Source organism: Ursus maritimus (genome assembly GCF_017311325.1).
Source record: "Ursus maritimus isolate PB19 chromosome X unlocalized genomic scaffold, ASM1731132v1 scaffold_X1, whole genome shotgun sequence".
NCBI lineage: Eukaryota > Metazoa > Chordata > Mammalia > Carnivora > Ursidae > Ursus > Ursus maritimus.
The window spans coordinates 82,623,104-82,644,715 of NW_024423319.1; the positions used below are offsets into that span (position 1 = coordinate 82,623,104).

At 59.3% G+C, this 21,612-nt stretch overlaps 4 protein-coding genes across 6 annotated transcripts in view; 3 read left to right on the plus strand and 1 right to left on the minus strand.

Moving 5' to 3' along the window:
• WDR45 (WD repeat domain 45) overlaps nt 1-2,213 on the plus strand; it is a 10,064-nt gene extending 7,851 nt beyond the window's left edge. Inside the window, exon 12 of the mRNA XM_040631733.1 lies at nt 1,999-2,213. The gene's annotated coding sequence lies outside the window, so the exon portion shown is untranslated. The remainder of the gene's footprint in view (nt 1-1,998) is intronic.
• On the plus strand, nt 1-2,213 carry LOC121103481 (WD repeat domain phosphoinositide-interacting protein 4-like; the record flags this gene model as incomplete). The annotated part of the gene is made up of 7 exons (XM_040633977.1): nt 1-44; nt 166-260; nt 757-836; nt 945-1,153; nt 1,233-1,334; nt 1,418-1,563; nt 1,815-2,213. Coding segments are annotated over 7 exons (786 nt in total), but the record flags the coding sequence as incomplete, so codon positions are not given.
• Nucleotides 2,214-2,626: 413 nt separating this feature from the next.
• On the plus strand, nt 2,627-5,566 carry PRAF2 (PRA1 domain family member 2). Its single transcript, XM_040631746.1, has 3 exons — nt 2,627-2,946; nt 4,099-4,316; nt 4,738-5,566. Exons 1-3 carry the CDS (start codon nt 2,768-2,770, stop codon nt 4,875-4,877), a joined length of 537 nt encoding a protein of 178 aa, XP_040487680.1. The 5' UTR covers nt 2,627-2,767; the 3' UTR covers nt 4,878-5,566.
• Nucleotides 5,567-6,002: 436 nt separating this feature from the next.
• Nucleotides 6,003-20,286, minus strand: CCDC120 (coiled-coil domain containing 120). 3 transcript variants are annotated; one of them, XM_040631756.1, is made up of 12 exons: nt 20,060-20,286; nt 16,946-17,052; nt 15,856-16,018; nt 12,583-12,682; nt 12,316-12,406; nt 12,037-12,170; nt 11,241-11,381; nt 10,623-10,917; nt 10,204-10,266; nt 9,757-9,931; nt 9,528-9,626; nt 6,003-8,556 (listed from the first exon to the last, which is right to left on the minus strand). In XM_040631756.1, exons 5-12 carry the CDS (start codon nt 12,362-12,364, stop codon nt 7,617-7,619), a joined length of 1,896 nt encoding a protein of 631 aa, XP_040487690.1. In that variant the 5' UTR covers nt 12,365-12,406; nt 12,583-12,682; nt 15,856-16,018; nt 16,946-17,052; nt 20,060-20,286; the 3' UTR covers nt 6,003-7,616. The 3 variants fall into 3 exon arrangements, with proteins under 3 accessions (XP_040487690.1, XP_040487683.1, XP_040487699.1); XM_040631749.1 differs by lacking the exon at nt 16,946-17,052; XM_040631765.1 differs by lacking the exons at nt 12,583-12,682; nt 15,856-16,018; nt 16,946-17,052; nt 20,060-20,286 and having other exon boundaries at nt 6,003-7,141; nt 7,639-8,556; nt 12,316-12,385.
• Between the last annotated feature and the right edge of the window lie 1,326 nt (nt 20,287-21,612).

Below are 21,612 nucleotides of genomic sequence, written 5' to 3' on the forward strand. Positions count from 1 at the left end.
ACCTTCACCAAGCCAGTGCTGGCTGTGCGCATGCGCCATGACAAGTGAGCCTGAGGAGGACTGGGGTGGGGGAGGTAGGAGGTCCCTGCAGCAGGCAAGAGGGTTAGTCCTGGACGGGCATCCTGCCCTCCCTCATGGACATCCCGCGTTGTGTGATGCCCACAGAATTGTGATCGTGCTGAGGAACCGCATCTACGTGTACTCCTTCCCCGACAATCCCCGAAAGCTGTTCGAGTTTGACACTCGGGACAACCCCAAGGGTGAGAGGACCCAGATACGCAGGTGTGAGGGCAGGAGGCAGTGGACGGGGCAGAGGGGCAGAAGTGAGAGAATGCGAGGGGCGCCCAGAGAAGCTGGGGAAGAGGGGCAGGGAGAGAGTCTTTGTGCAGAGAGGCTCATATTCCCAGTCTGTCCATCTGTCCATCCCTTAGCCTGTTCTCTCTCCTCACCCCTGGGTGCCCTAGAGAGCAGGGCAGAAACACCCAGTAGGGACATGGGTGGCCATGCCAGGGATCCCGGGGCCCTCCTGGGGCTGCCGGAGCTGCGTCGGGAGGGGGAGAACGTGTCTCGCTGCTGGGGGTCGCGGCGGACGGCAAGCCCTCTGAGGGTTCTGTGGGTGCCACATGTCATGGAAGATCAAAGTCAGTCCTTCCCCAGCTTCTGTCCATTCCGAGGCCCTGCCTGGCCCACTGCCTGACCCCTGCCTCCCCTGCACCGGCCTACCCCCTCCTCCAACACTATGGCCTCGCACCCTAGGGCTTTGTGACCTCTGCCCCAGCCTGGAGAAACAGCTGCTGGTGTTCCCAGGACACAAGTGTGGGAGCCTGCAACTTGTGGTGAGCCGCCCAGGGGGCAAGGGTGGGCGGGCGGGCGGGCTCCGTCCGTGGACGCTTGGCCTCTGCCTTCCGTGCTACCCCAAGCCCCAACCGCTCCTTCCACCGCAGGACCTGGCGAGCACAAAGCCTGGCACCTCATCTGCTCCGTTCACCATCAACGCCCATCAGAGCGACGTGGCCTGTGTGTCCCTGAACCAGCCAGGCACGGTAGTGGCCTCCGCCTCCCAGAAAGGCACCCTTATTCGCCTTTTTGACACACAGTCCAAGGAGAAACTGGTGGAATTGCGCCGAGGCACTGACCCTGCCACCCTCTACTGGTGAGCATGGGGTATGTGTGGTGGGCTGGTGACCCCATGCCACCTGACACGTGGGCGTCACTGCCGCTGTGTCTTCCAGCATCAACTTCAGCCACGACTCCTCGTTCCTCTGCGCTTCCAGCGATAAGGGCACAGTCCATATCTTTGCTCTAAAGGATACCCGCCTCAACCGCCGCTCCGCGTGAGTACTCCCTGCCTGGCCCTGCCCTGCCCCCATCCCCCTGACCGTGGCCCACACCCGGGCTCAGCCAGTGCTGCCTGCAGGCTGGCTCGCGTGGGCAAGGTGGGGCCTATGATCGGGCAGTACGTGGACTCTCAGTGGAGCCTGGCGAGCTTCACCGTGCCTGCTGAGTCCGCTTGCATCTGCGCCTTCGGTCGCAATACTTCCAAGAACGTCAACTCTGTCATTGGTGAGTGGGAATAGCTCCTGACTGGGGGTGCTGCATGGGCAAAGTCCTACAGTTTGGATCTGCAGGAATTTGAGGGCATGGGAAGCTTGAGAGGGCTAGAGTGGGCGGCTCAACTCCGCCGCCAGAGGGATGGCCTGGGGACAAAGGCCTGGAGGTAGACCCTAGGCCATGGGGCACTGGAGAGGATTGGAGAGGATTGGAGCGGGTGGCTCGGCACCCTTTAACCCTTTACCCATCCCCCCCCCTTCCAGCCATCTGTGTAGATGGGACCTTCCACAAATATGTCTTCACTCCTGATGGAAACTGCAACAGAGAGGCTTTCGATGTGTACCTTGACATCTGTGATGATGATGACTTTTAAGGACACTGTGGGTTGTGCGAGGGACCTGCAGTGCTAGATTGCAAAGCCATCAGGGGGTCAGGAGTGCTGTGGAAGCTACCAGCCCTCAAGCATTAATGGGGCAGGTGCCCACCTTCCACGAAGCAGCACAATTCCCCCCAAACACTTCTTGGTGACTATGTGCCTGCAGGGCCAGGCCAGGGACCCAGGGACAGAGGACACCTCCTGGGACTCCCAGCCTGAAGAAGACTGCTAGCGACCCAGAGGGAGTGCCCTAATTCAACCTGTGGGGATTAAAAAAACCTTCCCAGAAAGAGACATCTCTGATGTGGTGAATGTGAATAAAAGGCCCTTGATAGTATTTATGGCTGGACCGGGGTGGCACGGGCGGGGCCTCGAGGAGACACTGCTGAAAAGGCCCTGCGGCAGTTTCCAAGTAGGTGTGACCCTCTTGGACCCTGACAGGAAGGAAGTGGGATCCTGCCCGAGTCCTGACAATTCCTATTTGTATATCCCAGAATGTGTCTTTCTGCATGCCCTACAATGTCAGACGACTGTGTACTTGAGCCATCAGCACAGCCTAGAACAGCCCCTTGGGCGCCCCCACCTGGGGGTGGATGGGAGCGCCTTCCCCGGCGGCGGAGACTTGATTTCCCGGCAGCCCTTGCTGCCGTAAAGTTCCGGCGTGTCGCTGGCATTTCCGTTGACGTGCATCGATGCTACTGCGCAGTCCGCCTAGGTGGTGGAGGTAGCAGCCGCTGGGTCCAGACTCCATTTCCCGGTGTCCCTCGCGGTGGCGCGGGGTGTAACGGGGGTTGTAGTCCGGCCGCTCTTCTGGCTGGTCCAGCTACATCGGCCGGCAGGATGTCGGAGGTGCGGCTGCCACCGCTACGCGCCCTGGACGACTTCGTTCTGGGGTCGGCGCGTCTGGCGGCTCCGGATCCGTGCGACCCGCAGCGATGGTGCCACCGCGTCATCAACAACCTCCTCTACTACCAAACCAACTACCTTCTGTGCTTCGGCTTCGGTCTTGCTCTAGCTGGGTGAGGGAGAGAGGGAGACTCCGGTTGGCCAGGGACGCCTGTGGGGCAGGGAGTGTGGACCCGCGGGGTTTTGAGGAACGGGAGGGGGATGCAAGGCTGGAAGAGCGAGTTCTTTAGAGATGGAAAAACCTCCGGGGCATGGGAAGGGAGACTTGAAGGAAGTCCAACGGGGTTATAAGGAGCGCCTTGAGTGGAATATGGCCTGAGGACAGAGGGTGGGGAGGATGGAGAGTGTGAGACTGGAGGGGAAACTGGGTAAGGAGCTGGACCTGAAGATAAGGAGGGCCTGAACGTGAAAGTGGGGGTGGAGGGGGAGGACGTGAGTGATGGGGCCAGATTAAGGCGGCCTTGGAGGACTTCGGGCAGAGAGGCACGGGGATGTGGTCAAGTTGAAGGGTTGGGAGGGTGGGCTTGTGGAGGCTCTGAGCGTAGAGGGGAGCTGGGCTGTGATTGGAACGTTCCTGGAGCAAGTACATCTTGGGGAACTTGAACCAAGAGGGAGGGCCCGGAGGTGGAAGGCCTGAGACCAGAGAAGGATGGAGAACCCGGAGTGACTTGGGCAGGGTTGGAAGTTAAGAGTGGTACTGAAAGCATGGAAGGGGTTCTAGCAATGATGGAGGGAGAGATCTGTAAGGAGTGGGGAACATGGATGGGGAATTTGAAGGGGAGGAAGTCTGGGAGGGATCTTGTAAAGACTCTGGGCCCGCGGAGAGGGAAATGTCTGGAGACAGAAGGCCTGGAAGAGGAATCCACAGGGTTGAGCTCAAAGGGTGGATTTGGGGGCGGGGTGGGGTGGGGTCTGGTGGATTGGAGAGGAGCCCCGCGGGGGTAGGGCTGGAAGTAAAGAGCTGGCAAGGGCTGGGAGCCTGGAGGCCTAGCGGGATGAGAGGGCCCAAAACGGGAGAGCTAAGGAAGATAGATGGGACCGTAGGGATTGACAAAAAGGAAATGGGGGCCCCCAGGGCTCCTGGGAGTCGGAAGCCCTGGAGGGTGGAACCGTTGGGAGACAGGGCTGGCGGGAGTCATTTGCCGGGCTGGAGGGCCCTGGGGTGGGGGGAACCAAAGCTCTTGGGGCCCGGGACTGGGTGGACTTGGAGGCTGGGCAGCCCTCTCGCCATCGGCTGGGCTAGCTTAGTTCCGTTGTCCTCGCAGGTACGTGCGCCCGCTGCACACCCTCCTAAGCGCGCTGGTGGTGACGGTGGCCCTCGGCGCGCTGGTGTGGGCGGCCGAGACTCAAGCAGCCGTGCGCCGCTGCCGCCGCAGCCACCCCGCCGCCTGCCTGGCCGCAGTGCTTGCCGTCGGCCTCCTGGTTCTCTGGGCCGTGGGCGGCGCTTGCACCTTCCTGCTGAGCATCGCCGGGCCAGTGCTTCGTGAGTATCCACTGCCCTGCGATAGCCCAATAAACGGCCAGCGCTTGCGCACAGAGGCAGGCCAGCCCGGCCCTAAGAGGGGGCTGGGACACCAGGCGGGCATGGCCACACCTCCTTTACAAAGAGCCTTCCATGGCTTTGCCTTCCCTCTTCTGGGAACGCCCCTCTTACCACCGCCCTTTCAGGCCTCGCTCTTAGTATAAGTGTCTTCCACCGGCCACGTCCCGGTTACCCTACGCCCTCTCTGGCCACGCCCCTGTTGCAAGGCTCATTACTCGGCCACGCTTTCAGATCAGAGGCATCCGGGCCACTGACCACTCTATTGGCCTGCCCGTGCTCCAGTTCCCCTCATGTGGGCCCCCATTGGCTAGAAGCTGAGGTCTCATCCCACTGACCCCACTCCTCTCGGCACTGCCCGCAGTGATTCTGGTGCACGCCTCACTGCGCCTGCGAAACCTCAAGAACAAGATCGAGAACAAGATTGAGAGTATTGGTCTCAAGCGGACGCCAATGGGGCTGCTACTGGAGGCGCTGGGACAAGAGCAGGAGGCTGGATCCTAGAGGTCTGGGATCTGTACCCAAGACTTGGAGAATGCCACCCCCACCCTGGCCCTGTACTGGGACCCAGAGCTCCTTCCCAGCCCTTGAAATAGAGGGCCCCGTCCAGTTCAAAAAGCAGAGGACATCTGCGATACTCCCCGTCTCCCAGGTCCAAAATTGGACTAGCCCTCCTATCCAGCCCCCATTACCTAGGGGACAACTCTTCCCCAGCCCTGAACTTGGGGCTTGGAGCCCAGAGCATCCGTGGCCAACCTCAAACTCTGGACCCAGAGATACTCCCCCACCCCCAATCTGGGACCCATCCATCTCCCACGCTCAGCCCCGAAAGCTGGGATCTAGGACCAAGGCATTCTCTTGAACCCGGGACTAAGGCTTTTCCAGACCCTCCTCCAGCTTTGAAACCAGGTCAGGGCATTGCCACATCTTGAACCCAGGACCCAAGTGTTCCCAGCCCCCATCAGGACAGAGGATTCAGGCATCCTGACCCTGTTGAACCCTTCTTTCTGGGTGCCCCAAACACTCATCAGTCCCACTTGCCTCTCTCCAGCTCTGCTTAGGGATTCTGCCCCCCTCTCCAAAGTTCCAGTGATGAGGACCAAGGGATGGGGTGGGGTGGGAGTAGCCCTGACCCGGAATGGGGCATCTGTAATCAGTGTTACCGCAACAATAAAGGCTGTTGCATCGCTCAAGCCAGCGTGGGCTTCCAGGGTCAAGTCCGTGCATTTCAGTGGCCAGAAGAGGCCTTCCGCTTTTCAATTCTGCTGGACTCTTTCTGACTGGGTCTCTTTCTGTCAACTATGTGGACCGAGGGGGAAGCTCTCAGTTCCTTCCTCGAAGCTGTTACCTCTGGAGCAGCGTTAACACACAAGGCAGTTAAGCGCGGAGCGTTTCCCAGCATTTGTATTACCGAGGGCTCCAGTTTGGGGCTGGCTGGGAATCTGAGCGCAGACAGGCCAGGCCGTTACCCCACATCACAGCAAGTAAAGCCAAAGTGGATGACATTGTCACAGGCTGTTTCCAGTGTTGTTTTTTAAATAATCTGGCATCATAAAAATACATTACCTGGTCTTAACTACAGGTGTGGGCCCCCAAGGCAAGGCAGACAGAGGAGTGACACGTGGGTTCGGTTTACACGTTTATTATAGAAATCCCCTTCCAGTGTGGGTAGTGTCTTGGGCCCAGATCCATTGGTAGAAAAAGAAAAGTTGAACACCAGGTAAAGGAGGTAGGGGGACCCCCAGCTCCAGAAAGTCACAGATAGGTATCATAGAAAACACAGCTTGTGTAGATTTGTTTAAAAAGTGGTGGATGGAAAGAAAGCCAAGGAGGACGTGACGCAGCCTGTGGCCAGACGTCACCTGAGGATTTTCCCGGCATTGACCAGATGCCAGGTCCCACCACCGCAGCATCCCAGGACACAACACAGCCGACAGCTCTGCCCTTTGGCCCTCCTGCAGGCCCGGCTTCCTGACTGGGACAGATAGGACAGAGGCTGGGCCATCTCATCCTGTGGGCAGAGGCAGCGGGCAGACAGGCGGACAGGGGCTGGGGCTCCCTCGGATACCCCTGGGGGGAGGAAAATGAACCCAAGCCCCCTCCCTAGACTTCAGTCCTTCCAAATGTGGGCAGAGAGCCCACCTCCCCAAGAACTGCCCTGGAGGGGGGCGGCAGGGTGTTCTGTTCACACCAGAGTCTCCTGGCTGCCCTGAACAGGGCCCTGAGACCCTATATGGTCCGTTTTTCTTTTTTTTGGGGGGGGGGTTCCTGAATGGAACAGGCTGGGCGTGGGGACAGGAATGAACCCAACCAGGACGAGATCACAGTTTCCCTTTTATAAAACGTCTAGTGTTGGGGGAAGACAGTGAATACCTAAATCACAAGTGTAAACAGAAATGGAGGGAGGGGCCTGGAGTCCCCATTACACCATCACCCCTCTTTTCAGCTGGCTGAGGGCCCCAGTTCCCAGCACAGTTTGAGAGGGGAAGCAGGGTGTCAGACACCTTCGAGGGTCCACAAGGAGCCAGGGGCCTTGGAAAATCAGGTCGGCACCCCACAGAACTGAGCGATCACACCCCAGGGTTCAGCGAGGTCAACTGTGTGCTCCCGACTAAGGTCGTGCCCGGGCCAACAAGGGGCGTATCAGAAGGGGTCAGACCAGTGTCCCCGGGGCCTGGGGGTCAGAACTGGAGGACTGCTCCCCCTCTAGCGTCAGGTCACTTAAACGAGCGCTCAGCTCCGGGGGGTACAGGAAGTCCGCGTAGTATCTTTAGAAGGGGTAGCAGGAATCCGGACAGGGTGGCAAGACAGAGAAGAGAGGAAAAGACGGACAAGACACAGAAAGAGAGGAAAAGAGGCTCGTTAAAGGGGTGGAGGCAGGCACAGGACAGCACCTTCAGGCTCACAAGCGTGGGGGCACAGCAAAAGGAAGAAGAGAAAGGCTAGGGGCCCGGGAGGCCCTTCCTCCCAGCACCCTGCTTTCAAGGCTCATTTTCAGCTGACATGCACTGTTTTGTCCAAATATTAGAATTCTTCTACAGCTTGGTAGACAACTGCTGTTGCTGCCGGGGCCCAGAACACCCCTCCACCGAGACCCCATGGACTCATGCAGGTCAGGCAGGGCCCAGGACCCTGAGCCGAGGCTGCGGCTAAGTTCTCTCGCGGTCTGAGTCATTAGCTACCGGGACTGGCTGCTCCCCAGCCTGGACACCTTTGCCATCTGCCTCAAGAGACCCCTACCCATCAGTAAAAGCACCCCCCATACCTGCCGGAGACAGGGGGTGCCGTGAAACTCCTCGAGTGCGGGAGCGGCGCCTGGCTGGGGGCCCCATACAGCGCCTGGCCCACCTCATAGCAGCGGGCATGGAGGAAGGGCGGGTGTTGAGGGCCCACGTGGGGGAGCACAGGCCGCCGCTGGGGCCCGGCGGCCAGTCCCGAGTTGCGGATGTACCAGTCCCGCAGCCCCTCCAGGGCAAGGTTCTTATGGCCGCTGCGCTCGCCAGCCGGGGGAAGACGGGCGGGCGGGGGCACCCACAGCAGGGGGGTTGGGTGCACCTCTGGGCCCTCGGCGGCCTCCAGGGGCAGGCCACAGGGCTTGGTGCGGGCAGCACGGGCGTGGGGGTCCTTGCTGCGGAGGAGGGGGCTGCTGCCGTCGGCTGCATACACGGGCGGCGGGCCTGGGAGCACGGTGAGCAGCCCATCCCGGCGGGAGAGGGGTCCTGGGAGCTCAGGTGCAGGCAGCAGCTCCCCCCAGCCCGCCCCGCCGCCGGCGCTGCGGGGCAGGCCCCGGTCCAGGGAATAGTCCAAGAGGAAGTCCCCGCACACAGGTGGGAGCCGGGGGGCTCCACGGGAGGCAGGGGCCGCTGAGCTAGGCCGGGCGGCCCGGGGAGGGTCTGGGGGGCCAGCTGTGCGGGAGGAGAAGGCAGGGGCTGGTTGTGGGCGCTCATACAGCACCTCGCTGCTCTTGCAGACCGGGGGGCCAGCGGCAGGAGGAGCCAGAGGCTCAGGCGGGGAGCCAGCTCCCCCACCGGCCGCCCGGTCCACAAGCAGGGCCTCAGAACTGTTGCTGCGACGGGTGCGGGCTGCGAAGAGGGAGGCACGGTCGGAGGCAGGGTCTGCCCGGGGGAAGCCCATCTGGGAGTCCTGGCTGCCGGACCACTGGCGAGAATGGAGGCCTTCGGGTCTGGGGACACAGAGGTGGGGGTGACGGGAGGAGGATCAGAAATATCAGGCCGTACCCCACCTCCTCCCGAGCTTTCACTTGCGCATCTCCGAAATGGACCCAGGATTAGAGACCTCATGTATAACGGGGTTGGGGGGTGTAAAGGACAGCGGAGGTTCTGTCCCACACTGGGGGGCAGAGGGATGGAAGACATATGGGGGGGTATTAGCGCCAAGGGAGGTGCAAGCGTGTGCAGGGCTAGAGGGGAAGGACTGAAAGAGGAGGGCTGTTAGAGGGCTCTTCCCCGCGTGTGGGGCCCCCTTGGCCTGAGAGGGTGTGTCTCACAGCTCCTCGTCCCCTCGACAGTGGGGTCCTAATGCCTGGACCAGGAATCCAACTTCCTGAACTCTCTGTCCCCCCGTGTGTCTGAACCACCCCGAACTATGAGCCTGACAGCCACCGTTCACAGGACGCCAAGTGCCTTCAGGACAGGGACTTTGTTCTGCTCACAGCCTGGGAAAAGCAGGCGCTTAGCAGGTATTTGTTCAAGAAGTAGGAGGGTGCGGTGGTTAAAAGCGCCGACTCGAGAGTCAAGCCGCCTGGGTTCAAACACCAGGTCTTCGGTTTATTACCAAGTCACTTAACCTCTCTGTGCCTCAGGCTCCTCACCCATAAAATGGGCATAGTGACAGCATCTACCTGGCAGGGGTCTTACGACTATTTCATGAGTCGATACCGTACAGAGCACGGATTCCCAGCAGATGTCAGGCGCCCAGTACATGTTAACCAGAGCTTATTATGCCCACAGCGTCCTTGAGGCAGATATTATGCCCATCGCACAGGTAAGGAGCCAAGATTCAGAGAAAGGAAGTGTGACTTGTTTCAAATATACCTTTCAAAGCCCAGCCTCTTACATCCCACACCCTTGGCTAATGCCCTCCTCGTCAGAACTGACAGTTCGGTCCTCACACCCATACTCAGAGTCCCCTTACTTGCAGAGCTGGGGGCCAGCGCCCCGGGTGAGGACAGGGGTGGCAGGCACGCTTCGCCCCTCAAAACTGGAGGCACTCCTGGGCAGCGAGCGCGTGGGGCTAGATAGAGACAGGCAGGCCCAGGTGAGGGTTCGGGTTAGAGACCATACCCGTCAGCAGGCCCTCCTGCCCGCCCAGGCTCAGGATCCCCCTCCTGGCTCCCTGGGGCAGGGAAGGGGCTCACGCCTACCTGGTGGGGCTGGCCACAGAGTTCCGCCTGCTCTTCAGATCCCCATAAAGATCTGACGGCGGTGGCTTCCATGGGGTTCGCCGCTCAGGGCTGCCCCCAGATACGGCCCGCAGCTGGTCCCAGGCCTTGGGTGGCGAGGGGCGCTCGGCCAGAGGGAAGCAGCCCCGGGGCTCCTCTGGGAGGAAGGTGGAAAGTGGGGGAGAAGTCAATGAGGAGGGGCTGGATGGGCTATGGGCAGGGCTGCGGGCAGGGAAGGGGGGGGCGCAGGGGCAGACAGCGGCGGGAGCTAAGGCATGAGGCTGGAACTGGGGATGATGAGCTGGGCAGCGTGAAGCAAGGAAGATGGGGGCCCCACACGAGGATGGGGCAGGGCTCAGGAGGGGTTAAAGAGGGAGTGGAGGGGCTGAGCATCAAAGGATGGGTGGGTTTGGGGGACGGGGTCCTCACCATTATCATGGCTGGCCCCAGACTCTGAGAGGGAGCTGCTCTCCGAGTGCAGAACGACGTCCTCTACAGGGGAGAAGGGGGACACCCGGGCCTATCAAGGCAGGGCCTGGGTGCCGTCCCCTTCCGTCCCCGGAAGGTCTCCTCCCCGCCCCATTCCTTCCCAAGAACCCGCCTTTACCTGAATCCAAGACCACCCGAGGCTTGGCTCTGCGTTTTCCTGGGGCCACCAGGTCAAGTTCCCAGCGGCCCCACCCTTGCCGACGAGCCAGTTTATCACGACTCCTCTTATGGGTCGGGTCCCTTCAGTCCTGCCCGACTCCCACTTTTCACTGGCCCCCGACCCTCCCCACCCCTACCCTGGCCCTTGGCCGACGCCCGTGCTCCCGCTTTGGCCGCTGCGGGCCACGGGCCAGGCTCACCTTGGCTGAGCTGAGCCAGGCGTGTGCCCAGGCACACCCCCGGTGCGGTGAGGGCCGCCCCCGGGGCCAGGCCCAGGGGCTGTGGCGGTGGGAGCCCCGGGAGGCCGAGGCGGGCCCGGAGGTCCCCCAGCTGCTCCTCCAGCTCATGCAGCCTCCGCAGCGCATCTGCCTGCACCTGGCGCCGGCGGCGGCGCTGCTCAACGCTCAGCTCGGGGGCCAAGGCCAGGCGGCGGGCGGCGGCCGCAATCTGCTGCTGCACCGACACCTCCCGCTCCAGGGCCTCGAGAGCCAGCTCCTGCGGGGCCGGGAGGGCACGGAGGTCGGTGCCAGCCGAGCACAGGACCGGGCCGGGGACAGAGACCCGGCGGCGGCGGAGGAGGGGCCTATTCTGCGGTAGGGCTCCTTTCCTCTGCAGCCGGGGCCTGCCTCGGGTCAGGGTCTCGACAGACTCCTCTTCCCAAGGGTGAGAGGCCCATGGCGGGGACCGGGACCTCCCTCAGAGCCGAAACCCACCTTACTCAATCGTTCCCTTCTCACCTTAGCTCCCCCCACCGCAACCCCAACGCAGCCTCTGTGCCTGTCCCACCCCCTTCTTGCTCCCCAAGCCCATCTGTTCACCTCGGCAGGGCACAGGGAGTGGTGTGCTGGGTTGGGGTGCGATGGAGGGTAGGCTCGGGCTGCAGGGGGCCGCCGGCGGACCAACTGGGGCCGTTCACCAGGCTCCAGCGGGCACTCGGGGGGCAGCTGGCCGGTCAGCTCCTGGTGGGGACAGGGGTCAGAGACTACCGAGGGTTAGCTGTGGGGAGTGGGGCAAAGCAGGAATGACTCCAGAAGCGACACAAGTCCTACTAGGAGCTCAGTACTGCTCAGCACCCCACACCTGTCCCTTCTTCTCCTTCCTCCCAGTTCGCCACCGGAGCCCCTCCGGCCCAGATCCCTGGGGCAGTGGGCATGGGAGGTCGGGAGACCTGCTTTGGAATCCGGAATTTCTTATTTTGTACAGGCGACACAGTCTATACTACCGCGTATTAAATCACCCTCCCCTCGGGGCCCGGGGCTGCATGCTGTGAACTGCGTTATCGTTTCTGGCTAACTGTGTAGACGTTCGCACCAAGACGGGTAAATCAAAACTGTTACCCCTTGTCACTTCAGGTCAGGTTTTACTGGCAGATTTTGGAAATAACTATTGTTTCAGAGGGTTTGGGGCTTTCAAATTGCTGATAGGGAATTGGGGGCCTGTCCTGCCATATTTTACTGACTCTAAGACATCGAAGTTGAGCTTTCAGGAGCTAGAGGGTGACAGCGAATCGACAGCTCAGACAGGTGGCTCAGCACTCGCCGCCCCAATCTGCCTAGCTAGGGGCCCCGGTTCCTCACCGCCCCCCCCACCAGCCACTTAGGGCCAGGCCCTCACCGCCTCCTGGAGACACACTTTGCGGAGCTCCTGAAGTTTCAGGCTCAGGGCCTCCTGCAGGGCCCGCTGCCGGTCGAGCAGCCCCCGCAAACGCTCTGACTTCACCTGGGGGGCAGCCTCTCCGAACAGGGCAGCTGGACACAGAAGGAGCAAATTTCCGAGCAAAGATCAGCCAGGGCATCCTGGTGCAGCTGTGGGGCCAAGGACCAACCCTCTCCAAGGAGGCAGGCGGTGACTCAGAGCAGGGGAAGAGGCAGAGAAGGGGAACCAGCCACCCACCTGAGGCATTGAAAGTGGGCGAGCTGATCAGCTGACCTTTGACTTCCATCCTGGTGCTGTAGAGAGGCCGTGGCTGATGGCTGCACAAGGCCTGGCAGTGACGCACAAGGGCCAGTAAGGAAGCATGTCCCGTGCTCCCCCCAACCCCTGCCCCTACCTGATGTCCCGCACCCCCGCTGGGGGTAAGGAGGACCCTGACCCTGCCCGCCCGATTGACCTGCCCTCTCAGAATCTGTGTCAGTGTCTGGCCCCACTGGGCCCTGGTACCTGGGTTCCCTTCCCATTGAGTGGAAGCACAGCACGTGGGGAGCTGGGCAGACTTAAAACGCCTCCTCAGAGGCCCATGGGCCGCAGTCGGGAGTCTCGCCTAGGGAGGGAGAATTAACGGTACAGATTCAAGCAACTCCAGCAGCGGTGGGCACCGACGAAGCACCTTCCACGCCACACTGAATCTTCCAACTACCCTTTGACGGCAGTTCTGTGATTACTCTCTCCTGTTTCCGAGATGAGGACAGTAAGGCACAGAGGGGTGAATAACCTGCCCACGAGCTAAGGATGTGGCTCAGGACTACCCCTCCAGCCTGACTCTCCCTCGCTGGAGCTGTTTCAACCGCACCAATTCCTCATAAGCTCCCGGCCCAGGAGGCCTCAGGGCCTTTGCCCAGGCTGCGGCTGCTGTCTGGAGTGTTCTTGCCATGTCTCACCTCTCCAGCCCTCGGTTCTCACTTACATGCTGGGGCTTACATGTCACTTCCAGGGGTGGGCCCCCACCCAGGTCCCGTCACAACTGCTGTCCAGCAAGAGACTGTGCTTCCCTTGGACATTTGCGAGGACAAGAAACATAGCTGTCCTGTTTTCATGGTATCTCTGGCACTGAGAACACTTCTGAGTGCACAGTGAGTACTCAGTGACGGCCATTGCATAAGTGAGAGAACGCCAAGGGGGCCGAGCTAGGGGGCTAGCCCAGATCTGTGGGTCTTTATTTGTCCCTACTCCATCCTGCGGCCCCGGTGCCACAGGGAGACTGTTCACTTACCCCAGGACTCCTCCAGCCCCTCTGCCCACCCCAGTCCGTCCTGTACCCAGCAGAGGGGAGTCACCCCGCTGGGACAGTGAGCAGCAAAGTCCACAGCTGCAGATAACAAGCCTCTTGCCTCCTGCTTCCTTCTCTGCCCCCAGACACCCTGGCTGACCACAGAGCCTGCCTTGGCTGGCCGCCAGCCCTGCCCTCGTCCCCTCCTCTGGAGTTTGCTCCTTCCCTCCCACATCCTGCTCGGTCCCCAGCTGGGGAGCCAGGTGACATCACCTCCCACCACCTGGCCTGACCTCGGGCGGGCGGCAGGCAACTGGGAGGGCCTCATGAGGCCATAGAGATCCCCTCCCCTCCTAATCCCCTGCTTGTCATGCCTGTGGTGGCCAGGTGTGGAAAAGACCCAGGCGGCCAAGGTGTGGGTTCGAGCCCCTTCGCCATCTATCCGCTGCGGGATGCGGCCGAGCGGCTAATATGGTGCCACTAGTCCTGCTACCGGCTCCCGGAAAACAGTGGTTCCCTGTCCTCAACCTCAGCGGCAGGGGTCAGTCCCCAGAGCCTTTTTGCACACCCAGGCAGCAACGTGTGATTTGCAGATGCCCACCCTTCAAGGTCCGACATCGCCCAGCATGGCAGGGTTTCCTTGAGGTCCCGGCTCAGCCTCTTCAGCCCCTAAGCTCCTGGAGCTCCTTCTTCCCCAGCCCCCAGTTGAGTTTGAGGAACTCTCTCAGGGCTCCACCCCAACAGGAACTTCAACTCCTCCCGGGTGGGCCCATTCACCAGGACTGGTCCCACATCCCACGCTGGGCTGCCTTGAGCCTTCCTTCCCTAGGAGCTCACAGCATCCTGGAAGTCAACATGGGGTCTAGACAGGAACCCCGACTCCACCCTGTTAGCCTGACCTCGGGGACATAGCTAGGGCCTGAGTCATGGGGTCACTGGGTAGGCTAGACACAGGGTCAACGCCCCACACCCCCACACCCAGCTCCTGAACCTCTGCTTCCACTCGCCTACCCTCTGCACATTTGCCTTGGGGTCCAGAACTGCCCCATCCCCACCTGGAGATGGAGAGAAGGGGGATCCCAGCAGTTCCCTTCCCTAACTTCCCCCACACCAGCCTCTGAGTCCCGTCCCAGGATGGGCTGCAGCAGGAGAGCTGCAGAGGGTACCCCCCACACACCCAGAGGCGGGCCCAGCAGGTTTTTCAGGTCTGCCCTTCTGACACTACAGCCGAGAAAGAAATTCCTGGCTGAGAAAGAAATTCCTGGCTGTAATGACTGTTTACAACCAAGACACCTCACCTGGGTGGCACCCTAACACCCTCAGTGGGACCCCCCATTTCCCTATCTTGCCACTTATCGAGGCAAATACAAACTCTCAGTGTCTGGGACTGTTCCCCACACTGCCCTAGAGCCCTCCCCAACCCCCACTCTGGGTGAACAGATGGGGGGCAGGCAGGTGTCGGGAAGCAGTTTCTCAATAGCCCCGTCTGGGCTGTCCCGAGAGGCTAGGCCCCAGGTTGCAGGAAGGCAGAGACTACTCCCCAGGGGGGGGAAAGGGGGAGGAAGTAGGGGGGACAGTGGAGAAGGGGGACTCTGCTTCTCTTCTCCCCCATCCCTTCTCCTCGTTCATTTCCGGCAAGGAATCGGCTTCATGCCAGGAGAGGAAATTGGACATTTTGGGCTTCGCTCCTCTACTCAGGCCCTCCTTCTCTACTGTACCCCGTGCACAGACCTGGCTTTCTCCCATGGAAAGCCTCAGTACACCCTATACCCTTCTCCCCCCACCACGCCCGTGGGCCCCCTGTTCCCAAGTGCTCACCAACGCCAGAGAGGTGCTGTGGGGTGGCCTCGGGTACCTCAAAAAAAATAGTTGTCTCAACCAGGCCCTGTTCCAGCTGGTAGTGGCAGTGAGCAGTGTGAGCGCAGTGGCGGGTGCCTAGGCCGCCTCCCACTAGGCAACAGCCCAGCCTACCTGGCCAGGGACTGGGCCAGCCCACACCTCTTAACCCTTGCCTGCCTGTCACCAGGGCTCAGGACACCCTTAGGGTCAATCTCAGGGCCAGGTCCCTTCAGGGTGTCCAGCATGGCCAAGAAAAGAGCCCAGATGTCCCAGCTCACCCCAGTCACCTAGTACAGAGCTAAGGAAGAAGGGCTAAGGGTCGTGGGAGTGGGTTTGCCTCCTGTGCTCCCTCCTGGGAGCTGGGGATGGAGTTCTGGGGACTTGTTAAGCACACGGGTGTAAATCAGGTGTGTGTCTCCCGGCAGCAGGCCTCACATGCCTGAGGCCCCTACCCTTCCCCCCCAGGGCAAGGCACGGGTGGGAGAAGGTCTCGGGCAACTGCCACCCCCACTGGGGTAACAGTTTCCCAAACTGGGGACAGAGGAGGTCAGCTTTTGCAAGGAAAGACCGGGGCTTCAAGACCCTACCACCTTCTGCGCCTCCAGAAGAAATCATCCCAGCAAACCGACGAAACGTGCGTGTGTTCACCCCTCCTGGTCCCTACAAACCTGGGAGGTTGACGCAGACCCGCCTCTTCATTGCCAGCTCGTAGATGTGGAAGCTGGGGCTTGGGGAGGTAAAGAGGCTGGATTCCGATCACAGAGGCTTAAGAGCAGGTGGACTCAGAACGCAGAGGGCGGGTCCTGGGCTAGAGGCCGACTGAGGCTTCTCCTGCAAGGGAGGAGGAGTGGGGAGGGGGCTCATGGCTCTTCACATCCAGGCTGGCTCTGCCCCACTCCTCCCCCTTGGGCATTTCTGGCCAGGAGTCCAGGAAATTGAGGGCTCTTGCCTGCCCCGGCACATACCACACATCCTGTGCTCCATTTGGGACCATCTGCTCTGTGACCTCAGGGCCCAAGCCCAACCCGGGCCCCTGCAGCAGCCCATGCTGTGATGTGACAGAGCAGAGTGAGGAAGGTTCCCTCCCCACTTGGCAGGGGGCCGGAGGCGGGAGGGGAGGGCTGCAGCAGCAGTGCCCTGCCCCGTGTATGCTATAGATGTGCTCCCAAGGCCTCCGCCACCCTGCCCACCTTTCTTCCTGGGGGTGAGATTGCTGGCATGGGACACAAAGGCTCCTTTCATCCGCCCCCTTCTCCCCCCTTCACTGCCTAGGGCCGGTGGAGGCAGCAAGATAAGGTGGGTGGCTGAGTGTCGATGGGGAGTGTCCCCTCAGCCATGGCCTCTCCCACCTCTTGTGGGACAGCAAGAATGTTGGGAAGAGGGACACTTATGAAACCAGAGCTGAGAGGGCCGAGGGTATCTGGCTGGCAATGCAGACTGAGTATCAAGGCTTGGCTTTCCTCATCTGTAAAATGGGTAAACAGTGGTTACAACGCCAACAGAGGCCAGAGTTACTTTGGAAGGCATTTCAAAGTACAAGGAAACCTCACACCACGTCATTAATGACTGTTAATAACAACTATAAAAAACCCGTGCAGTGGTGGGCTGGGGCAGGAGCGAGGAGGGGAGAGCAGGTAACTGAGCCTTCTGGGCCAGGCAGACAGGTGGGGCAGAATCACCCACACACATCGTTGTCCTGCCAGATGGCCAACCTCTAGGCCCCACCCCAGCCGGGACCTGAGCCTCATGTGACCTCACGTAGGGATAGGAAGCGGTGGCTCTGGGATTCGACTCCGCTCTGCCACTTCTGGCTGTGTGGCTGCCTGGACAAGCCACTTATCCTCTCTGTGCTTCAATGTCTTCATCTGTAAAATGGGGGTGATGACAACAATACGTACTTCACAGGACTGTTGTGAACATGACATGAAGTAAGACACTTAGAGCTTGCTTGGGACAATAACTGACCTTTGGTAAGTGCTCGATATATACTGGCTGCCATGATGACAATATTCCTCCCAAGCCAAACTCAAGAATCAAGTGTGTGTGTGTGTGTGTGTGTGGGTGTGGGTGTGTGTGTATTTCTTTCTTTCTTTTTTGAGACAGAGCTGGTATCCCTCAACTTCACCTGATAAATCTGAAACAGAACTGTTTTCCCTCAAATAAATTTGTCCAAACTCTGACTATCCAAAATCAGGAACTAAATGTATTCAGATGCACTGTGGAGACAGAGCTGGTATCCCTCAGCCTCCAAACCCTCCCTACTTGCCGTCCAGACATTGAGCCCTCCCTAAGTCTCAAACCAGACATATTTGAAACAGAGCTGTTTTCCGTCATGACCGGACCTCTCGATACTCAACATCAAAAATGCAGGACCAAACCTATTCAGATAAATTCTCCAAACGGTCACAATCCGTATACGAGAACTGGATGGGTCTGGATAGCCCTTTGAGAAAGACTTGGTGTCCCGTACTCTCTGAGCTTCCCTTACTCACCAGGCAAAATGCAGGAACCGAATATACTCACACAACCCAGTACTCTTACAATCCCAACTCCTGTCACTGGAGCTCAGGGAGATGAATGGATTTGAATATATTTTTAGCTGAAGCTGTTATCCCTCATCATCTGAACCCTCCCCACTCAATATGTAAAAATGCAGAAACAAAACCCCTTCAGGTAACTTGGTATCTTTCACGACCTGAATTATCTGAGCTCTCCCTCTCCGAGGTCAGGTGCCAAACAGACATTGGGACAATGAAAAACGCTTGTGTTGTTATTAATAGGTTTGGATAGGGGCGCCTGGGTGGCTCAGTCGGTTAAGCGTCTGACTCTTGATCTCAGCTCAGGTCTTGATCTCAGGGTTGTGAGTTCAAGCCCTGAGTTGGGCTCCACGCTAGGCGTGGAGCCTACTTAAAAAAAAAAAAAAAAGGTTGGATCAATGTTTCAGGTAAATGAGATGGGTCTAGTATCTCGTCATTCAAGCTCTCACTACTCTCTATGACAAATGCAGGAACAAAATACAATTGAATAACACATTACATTCTTGCTCTCCAAATTCTCCCTGCCTGTCCTCAGAATCAAGGAGATTCAGTGAGAGAACCTTGTATTGCTCTTGCTGTTACTGTCACTACTGGACAGGACTGATTCTAACACCCAGTGACACAGCCACACCCCCTACACACACACACACACACACACACACACACCTGCCCCACAGAGGTGGGATGGACTTAGCACTGAAATTTGTATTGCTTACAACTGAGAGAAGGGAGATAGACCCCCCTCAACCCACTCCTACCACCCTGAAGCCTCAGGCCTGGAATGGACTTTTTCAGGCCGGGAAAGCAGAGATCATGCACACCCAGGATCAGGACTAGGAGATGGGGGTGACATGACACGGAAGAGTCACAAACACTCCTGAGTCCCCCACCCCGGCATGTTTGCTCGCCACACCTCCCACCTCGACATGGGGCAGCCCCCAACCTAGCCAGGCTGGAAACATGATCCAGACCTCACAGACTCCCAGAGAGTCACTGAATAATTTAGGGTGTTCTTTCGCACTTGGGGAGGGTGGGGGACGTAGGAACAGTTCCATGCCCTCCTGGGGCAGGGAGACAAATGCAAGCTCTGCATGAGATCACTGGGTGGGGATGAAGGACATCACATATGAAAACCCCCTTAGCCACACAGGGCCAACAAGGCTGCTTGCTCCTGTTCATGCTAAGAGAAGCATTTGGGATGGACTTGAGATCACGGGAACAGTGGAACCTCCAAGTTCAGGGGCAGGGTATAACAGGACCCCAGTTCTTCTGGGCTGAGAGGAGATGGAAAGTGGGTGTTAGGAAGAGGGAGATCTGAACAGGGTGGAGGGGCGTGGTAAGGGGTAGAACAAGGGCCTGGGGTTGGGAGGGGATGAAGGAAGAGAACAGGAAGGAGTGTAGGGGGCAAGACAGAATCAGAGTCATCATAGGATGGAGGTCAGGAGGCAGGACAGAGAAGGGGCCAAGACACTGGCCAGGGGATGGGATGGAGTGAGGTTCCAGACAAGGGTCAGAGAAAAAGTAGGGGGCAGCAAGGAACAAAAGAGCAGGGCAGGGTCAGTATAGAATAATAGTCAGAAGACATGATGAGGGACAGGCCAAGACGGTGGTCAAGAAAGGGGAGAGGGAAAAGAGCAGGTTCAGGATGGAGGTAAGAACAGGAAAAGACTGGGACAGTATAAGGATGGGAATGAGGACAGTGACGGGACAAGAGAAGACTGGGGGAAACAGCACAGGGCTGGGGGCAGGGACAGGGCAGGAAACAGAGGGATGGTCTAAAGGGGGTGGGCCAGGTTGGTGATGGGGAGTCAGGAGGGGACCAGGAGGATAGGACAGGGTGGGGAGAAAGTTTAGAAATCAGAGGTCAGGAATCCGGACAGACTTGGATCAGACTGCGGTTAGGGGGACAGGACATGACTAGAAGGGGCTGGGCAAGAGTTTAGGGAACTGACAGGTCAAGCATCAGGCCAGAAACTGGGATGATCTGGGCAAGGCAAGGTGAGCTTCAGAGATGGAACAGGGTCAGGCCAAGGATCCTGAGAACAGAACTGGGTGGGGTTTGGGGTCAGGACCGGGTTTAAGGGAACAAAACAGAGACTGAGGATCACACCAGGCCAGAATATGGTTAGGTCGGGGGTCGGATCGGAGGTCCTGGGGCCAAGACCGGCCAGAGCTCGAGGTTAAAAAAAAGATGTAGTCAGGTCAGGTAGGGGTCGGGAGTGAGACCACAGGGTCAGAGGTCGCGGGTGCGCGCGCAGGTACATCCCCTGTTGGCGTTTCCGGGCCCTCACCCCGCCCTATCTCCTCCCTTCTTCGCCAGGCAGGCTTTACTCACCGAGGGTCCTCGTCCCGCGACGTAGGCGGGGTCGCTGCAGGCCGGGAGGGGTGGTAGGTGCGCCCCTCCCTCGCCGCCCCCCGCTCGTCCCCGGCCTCGCGCTTACTCCCCTTCCGCGCCCTGCCCGTGGGCCGCGTTCGGCCGCGCGACTGTTAGCCGTGGGGGCCAGACGGGGGGCGCGGGGAGGGTGGGAGAGGCGCGCCGGCTCGGCCGCGGCCGGGAGACCCCGGCCCCCCCACCCTCACCTCGGGTCGGTCTGCTCCCGGCGGCACCGACACAGCCGCCGCTGAGCGCGAGCCTGGGGGGAGGTGGGGGGACGGGGGGCGGGGCGCGAGACCACAGCAGCGGCGGAGACCTAGTGCGCAGGCGCCAGTTTGGGTCTTCGATTTTCCTGCCCTCGGAGCGCCAGGAGCGAACCAGCTGGGAGCGCGTGCGCACACGCTTTCTCGAGGGCGGCGGAGCTTTCCCCCACCGAGGCCACGCCCCCTCAGTGATAAGACTGGCGCCCCTCACCCCAAGTCACCCCCCAGCAGTACCCCAGATTGCCTTCTCTCAGAGACCACCACACCTCTAAACTCTTCTCTGAATTTCTGGGTCTCCAAACCACCCTCCATCATCCCCCCAACTGCATCCCCAAACTATTGTCCATTGATCCCAAGCAATACCCCCAATCCACCCTCTGCGGGCTCCCAAACTGTAGGAATAAACTACCCTTCTCTACCCCCCAACTCATTCCCCTAAACCATCTGCAATCAGCCCTGCAACCATTAACCTCCAAAGAGTCCCTCCCCCATCTACCCCCAGTATGCACTGAAAACACCCCCATGGACCCCAAATGACTCTCCATGACCCTCCTAACCATACTCTGCAGCCCAAAACTATGCCTCCAAACCACTCTTCAATGACCACTATACCCAACCTTGTCTTAAATTACATGCAACTAACTAAACAGCTTCCAATTTTTTCCATACCACCCAAACCACCCTCCAAAAACTCCCAACAACACCCTAAACTGCCCTATAATAGCCCCCAATGTTATCTGTAAACATTCCCCATTTACATTCCCAGGCTCCCAACGACACCTCCAAACCACCCTCCAGTGACCCACCAAACCCCTTCAGTCTTCCCTTTGATGGCTCCAACAGTAGCCAAACACTTTTCAATAGCTCTTAATTATATCCTCAAACTGTCTATGATAACCTCTGAGCATCATCCCTCCAACAATCACCAAATCTACCCCAAGCTTTCTGCATTAGCTCCCTGTGGCTGCTGTGATGAATTTCCACAAACTTGGTGGCTTACTACCTAAGAAATGTATTCGCTCACAGTTCTGGGGCCCAGAAGACCACAATCAAGGTGCCAGCGGGGCCATACTCCCTTCAGAGGCTCTAGGGGAGAATCTGTTTGTCACCTCTTCCTACACTGGCGACTGTCAGCATTCCTTGGCTTGTAACTACATCACTGCAATCCCTGCTTTGGTCGCAATTGCCATCCACTCTGTCTGTGAAACCCGCCTCTACTTCCCTCTTATAAGGACACTTGTTATTACAATT

What these genes read in the sequence shown, in the direction of transcription:
- PRAF2 (XM_040631746.1), top strand. Translation starts at nt 2,768, where the DNA reads ATGTCGGAGGTGCGGCTGCCACCGCTACGCGCCCTGGACGACTTCGTT. An exon ending in TTCGGTCTTGCTCTAGCTGG is followed by an intron (nt 2,947 to 4,098) that starts GTGAGGGAGAGA and finishes TTGTCCTCGCAG; the next exon opens with GTACGTGCGCCCGCTGCACA. An exon ending in CATCGCCGGGCCAGTGCTTC is followed by an intron (nt 4,317 to 4,737) that starts GTGAGTATCCAC and finishes CACTGCCCGCAG; the next exon opens with TGATTCTGGTGCACGCCTCA.
- CCDC120 (XM_040631765.1), bottom strand. Translation starts at nt 12,364, where the DNA reads ATGGAAGTCAAAGGTCAGCTGATCAGCTCGCCCACTTTCAATGCCTCA. An exon ending in GCCCACTTTCAATGCCTCAG is followed by an intron (nt 12,171 to 12,315) that starts GTGGGTGGCTGG and finishes TTCTGTGTCCAG; the next exon opens with CTGCCCTGTTCGGAGAGGCT. An exon ending in ACTCCCTGTGCCCTGCCGAG is followed by an intron (nt 10,918 to 11,240) that starts GTGAACAGATGG and finishes CCGGCCCCGCAG; the next exon opens with GAGCTGGCTCTCGAGGCCCT.